Source organism: Galeopterus variegatus, unplaced genomic scaffold (genome assembly GCF_000696425.1).
Source record: "Galeopterus variegatus unplaced genomic scaffold, G_variegatus-3.0.2 Scaffold6103, whole genome shotgun sequence".
NCBI lineage: Eukaryota > Metazoa > Chordata > Mammalia > Dermoptera > Cynocephalidae > Galeopterus > Galeopterus variegatus.
In genome coordinates this window covers 68,384-74,536 of record NW_007732214.1, presented here as the reverse complement: position 1 = coordinate 74,536, position 6,153 = coordinate 68,384, and the positions used below count along the sequence as shown (strand labels likewise).

Here is a 6,153-nt window from a genome sequence, read left to right as displayed (position 1 = left end):
TTATTATTTAATTACTTTAAGAAATAGATGTCCTTATGTTAGTCCATATTTTAGGCACACAACTACATTTTACCTTTCTATGCACTTAATTTTAATAGTTTCCATTTTTATTCTGGAAATAGGTCTGAAAATGTAATGTTAATAATGTGTGTTACCATTAGAAAAAAAATTATTGAGTGTGAAATCACAAGTTTTCTTTAGAAGGTCAAGGATATTAAGTAAGAATGAGTTCTACAAATGGCACTGGTGGGGAAAACTTATTCCGTGTTTAATATTGGAGGAGCCAAAGAAATAATGATTCACATATAATTATAAAAACGTCAAAGTAATTTTTAGCTTATAGAATACAAAATTTGTTAAACCAGGAACTTTTAAGTTGGGTAGTATAAAGACAGAGAATCTTTTAATACATCATTTATTGATTTTAACTTCACTTTTTTCTCTCCTTTAGGGTGTGATTAGGCCCACTGGAGGATACGCTGTAATGCTAAACTGGTCAATGTCTTCAATATATGGACTTAAACCTGGAGAGGTAATAATGGTTTTAAATTTACATCACCTGGCATTTATCTGATTAAGATACTCATACATGCATTTTATTATCTTGTTAATTTTTAGGTGTGGTGGGCAGCTTCTGACTTAGGCTGGGTTGTAGGACATTCCTATATCTGTTATGGACCTCTTCTGCATGGGAACACAACCGTTTTATATGAGGTAATACAGTAAGAATAACACTACCTATAGATAATATTGTTTTGAAACTTTTTGAGAAGCTGTCCTGAGTAGGAACAGAAAAATATGATTGGGGCAGAGGACATGTTTATGACTTCTTCCAGTTAAAATTATGATTTCAAAAGAGAGAGGGATATGTAAAAAAAGTAACAGCTAGCTATTTCAATTGTGTTCAAGAACAAAGTCAGTAAAAATAAATTCTGAAAAACATGCAATAAAAAGCTTGATGTTTATCCCTAACAGACTTCTAGAAAGTACTATATTATCAAACTTATACTGATCTTAGGGTCCTAGAAAGAAAATAGTTACTATAAAACAAGCAATGTAGATTCACCTTTTTGTGTTGTTATAAGATTAATGGATTTCCAAAGGCCTGGGATCTCAATTTTAGCTGATATTTTCCATGGTTTCTGACAATAGCTTTGTGTATAAGAGAGAGAAATATAGTCTCATCAAATTTATAGCTGAATAAAAAACTACTTGAAGATTCTAATGCATGTACTAATATCATCCAGGAATAGGGTTTCTGTGTATATATACTGGAAAATTCCCCTGATATGCCTTTTCAATTTATCAATGATTTGTATGAAGACTTAGAAAATATGCCTATCAGATTTGTAGGAGATCAAAAGCTTGCAGGTGTAACAAATATGGTAGTTTGCTAAACTATTACTTAAAATGATCTTGAACTTTAAGGACAAAACTAATAAGATGGGAAAATACAGAAATCTTTACAGTCTTATATTTACACTTTTAAAAATACAGAAATCAATTAGGAAAAAACTTGGGTCCATAACACAAACATAAACTGTTGTAGCATTGCTTTAAAAAATATTCAGTATATGCAATGATATAATCTTTACTCTTCCACATTTGAAAATTTGTGTTCAGTTTAATGGAGAGGATAAAAAAATCATTAATGATAAAAAATCATTAATCATTTTCAGAAAACATCTGAAAGAAGGGAGCTAGGATGAAAATAATGTCATACAAGAAAGAAATGAAGGAATTGGGAATGATTAGTTTAAAAAATAAAATACTTAATATGCATCTATATAGCATATATATGTATATATACAAAAAATTATATATTTTTTGATATGTAAAGAGATGCCACATATAATGTAAGTAGTCTTACAATGCAAAGTTACAGAGAGTTATATTTTGGAAATAATCAGAGATAAATTTAAATCTTCAGTAGTAGAATAGTAAACTTAAATATAAGGCATTCTTTCACATGAAGTGGTCTCTGAACAAGGGATCTGAAGAAGAGAACATTATATGTGGGGTGTGGAGAATAGTGTTAAATGATGTCAAGTTGTTTTACAATTTTAAAGTTTTGCAACTCAGTGAATCTGCAGAAATGAGAGGCTATTCTCTATTTTCATGGAATTCTCCTAATTCCCATTGGTATTTAAAGGCCATTGTTATTCCTGGCTAGTTTTCTGTCTCTGAGAGCATATATATATACACACACATATGTATGTATGTATATCTGAATGACAAAGAAAGTACATCATATCAAAATTCTGGGGACACAGCTAAAGCTGTGCTGAGAGGGAAATTTATAGCACTAAAGGATATTTAAGAAAAGAGAAAAATTCTCAAATCAAGAATCTAAGCTCGCATGTCAAGAACATATGAAGAACAAAATAAACCCCAAACAAACAAAAATAAGGAAATAATAAAGATAAGAGCAGAAATAAGTGAAATTGAAAACAGAATAACATATAAAAATTAATGAAACAAAGGCTGGTTCTTCAAAAAAATAAATAAAATTGACAAATCTCTACAAGTCTAACAAAAAAAAAGAGAGAGAGAGAGAGAAGACCCAAATTACCCATATCACACATGAAATACAAATATCACTAAAGATCCTGTAGACATCAAAAGAATAACAAAATAATATTATGGGGCAACTCCACATACATAAATTTGACAACTTAGATGAAATGAATCAACTTCTCCAAAAACATAAATTACCACAACTCACCAAATGAGAAATAGGTCACTTGAATAGCCTTATTAATATTACAGAAATAAAATGTGTAATTAAAAGACTCCCAGCAAGAAATCTTCAGGCACAGAGAATTTTGCTAGAAAATTCCAGCAGATGTTTAAAGAAGAATCAACACCATTTCTGAACAACTTCTTCCAGAAAGTAGAAGAGGAAGGAATACTTTTCTATTCATTTTATAAAGTTAGTATTGCCCTAACAACAAAACCAGACAGAGACAGAAAAATAAAATACTGCAGACCGATATCCCTTATGAATATAGATACAAAAATCTTGGCTAAATATTAGCAAACAGAATTCAGCAATATATAAAAAGAATTGTACACCATGACCAAGTGGAATTTATTACAGAGATTCAAGGTTGGTTTAATATTTGAAAATCAGCCAATGTAATCTACCATATTAACAGAAGAAGAAAAATCATATAATCATATCCATTGTTACAGGAGATAATTTAATAAATTCAACATTCATTAATAAGAACTCCCAGAAATCTAGGAGTCTATAAAAAAACCTACCACTAACATCCTAGTTAATGATAAAAGACTAAATGCATTTCCCCTATCCTCAGGAACAAGGCAAGGATGGTCATTCCCACCACTCTATTCAGCATGGTTGTGAAAGCTCTAGCCAGCACAATAAGGCAATATAAGGAAACAAAAGGTATACATATCAGAAAAGAAGAAATAAAATTATCTCTATGTGCAGATGGCATGATTACCTGTGTAGATAATTGTAGAAAACACAAAAAAATCCTATAACTAAGAAGTGAGTTCAACCCAGTCTCAGGATATAAGGCAAACATAAAACTATCCATTGTGTTTCTACGTGCCAGACACGAACACACATGTCTAAAAAGGGCAACATGACGGATCCCTGTGGAGCTAGAACTGTTGTGTATCTTGACTGTATCAATATTCTGATTGTGATATCATACCACAGTTTTGCAAGATGTTGCCACGGAAGAAAGCTGGATAATGGGTACACGGTATATCTTTGCATTTTTCTTACCACTGCATGTGAATCTACAATTACCTCATATGAAAAGACTAATTAAAAAATAAAAAACACAAAGCTTTTGAAGAATTTGGTTTCTTAAAGAATATAACTCAAACTCATTTGCATGATCCAAATAATCCATAGTTATCTGCCCCTTTCTAACATTCTCTCTGGTTTCTGGCCTCTGACTTTTCCTTCCCATCCAATACTCCTATCTCCTATCATTCTGGGACTTACATGAACAGAATTCTCCCAGTAATAAAGTTGTTCCTTCTGTTAAAACTCCACTTTACTGGGGCTGGCCCGGTGGCGCACTGGATAAATGCGCCGCTTGGGAAGTGCGGCGGCGCTCCCGCCCGAGGGTTCGGATCCCACATACAGACCGGTTCCCGCTCACTGGCTGAGCGAGGCGCGGGAGCAACACCGAGGGTTGCGATCCCGTTGCCGGTCCCCGGTCCGGTATGGGGGCAACACTGAGGGTTGCGATCTGTTGCTGGACACGGAAAAGACAAAAGACAAAAAAAAAACAAAACGAACAAAAAAAAAACTCCACTTTACTGAACTTGCAATCTTACAAATAAAGTTCTGTGATACTAAATTCTTTGAGGGCAGGGGATGTTTGTCATTTCTGTATCCCTACTGCCTGGCGCAGTGCCTTCCAAGAGGTAGGTAAAATTTGTTTAATGAGTGAACCATTTTTAAGAGTGTTAATTAACAACTTGAGCATTTAAAATGCAGAGAAAAATTTTGCTTGATTGATTAATTAAAATAAAATAAAACTGAACTCAAAAAGAGTCCTGACTTGTCACTAAGCCAGTAAGTAAAAAGAAAAAATTAAACTTTACAAAGTAATTGTCACACTTGTGCTTCTATTTTAGGCTGATTATCAAATTAATATTTAATATTAATTTACTTTAGTATTATTAGTAATATTTTATTTAGGAAACCAAATTCTTCATTAAAATAATAAAATTATCATCCATTCTATAGTGAACAAAACAATTTAGCAGATCATTAATATACACCTTAGAGGATTACCTTTTCTAAGGAGAAATAAAATTCTATACAGCTCAGTGTGATCAAAGTTCTGTTTTTATTCTTAATCAATTATAGCATTTCAAAGCTGTAACATAATATAAAGTAGATAGTGAATTGGTATCCAGAACAATATTTTTTCTCAATGATGAATTCTGATTTAACAAAAATTGATATTCTGAAGTGCTAGGAAACTTGCAGTTCATTATGTGCTAAATCATCTAGAGTACAACATCCAGTTCATAAAATATATCTCTTTTATTGAATGCAAATGATTCATGATATTTTATGAATGAATAAGGAGTTAGTCTTTTTTCTCATCAACAGAACGTTTTATATATTCTGAAATTTCCTGCAAATCTATAACTATATTATGTGTAGAAAACTCAAAAATGGTTATAACTAAGTTGGGTATTCAGTTTCACTTCTATATGCATAAGAGTTAATTGCTTGAAATAATCTGTTTCAACATGAAAATATACAATGGACATTTAAATAAGATTTTCTTTTGTGCCATAAGAAAACATACAGCTGTACATCTGTAGAGTGAAAACATATCAAAAATTCTGTTTTCCTGCTTCGCTGATAATTATCACATTTTTAAACAAATTGGTATTTCTCTCACTGAAACTTGAAAACGAACAACAAAAATCCTTGATCCCTTATTCTCTTGCAGCTACAACATTCTCTCTTCATTTTCTAAGCCTTGTCTGCACTCAATAGCTGCATTTTCTAACCTGGAACTTACTCTGCAGTCTTCTCCAATTAGCCTCTATCATCTTCTTTTCGTAATAACAACTTTCTAAAAAATATCCCCAGTCATCTCCATTTTTCCAAAGGCATTGGGCATTTTCAGTCCTCGTTGTACTGGGCTTCTCACCATTTGGGAGTGTGGACCATTTGCTCTATGTCAATCACTCCCTTCCCTTCTAAGGCACAACACACTCCTGTTTACCTGAGGTTATTCCTCTTCTCATTCCTGCTGCAGGAACTTTGTCCATTTGTTCTCTTTATCTGAAATATATGCCTCTTATCCTTCAGATCTCAGCTCACTTGTCACTTCCTCAGGGAAATCCTCCTTGACCTCTTTTACCAGGTCAAATCCCCTGAGTCTCTCGGAATTTTTCCTGGTGGTTTGTGTCACAGTTGCAGTTTCATATTAGTTTGGAGTCTCCTTTGATATGTTTGTTTTCCCCTCTCTCCTCTAAACTCTGGTGGAAAAGGTCATCTCAGTTTTTGCTCACCATCATTTCTCAGCTCCTAGCCTTATTATTGACACATATTCAGTCCTCAGTAAATATTTAAGTAAATGCCTGAATAAATAGATAGATAGATAGATAGATAGATAGATAGATAGATAGATAGATAGA

General features: G+C 32.7%; 1 protein-coding gene across 1 annotated transcript in view; it reads left to right on the top strand.

Annotated features, from left to right (window-relative positions):
- LOC103605823 (acyl-CoA synthetase short-chain family member 3, mitochondrial-like) overlaps positions 1 to 6,153 on the top strand; it is a gene marked incomplete at its 3' end in the record, with an annotated part of 109,719 nt that overhangs the window by 44,585 nt on the left and 58,981 nt on the right. Inside the window, exons 7-8 of the mRNA XM_008590444.1 lie at positions 452 to 532; positions 619 to 714. Of these exons, the coding sequence (XP_008588666.1) occupies positions 452 to 532; positions 619 to 714 (177 nt within the window). The remainder of the gene's footprint in view (positions 1 to 451; positions 533 to 618; positions 715 to 6,153) is intronic.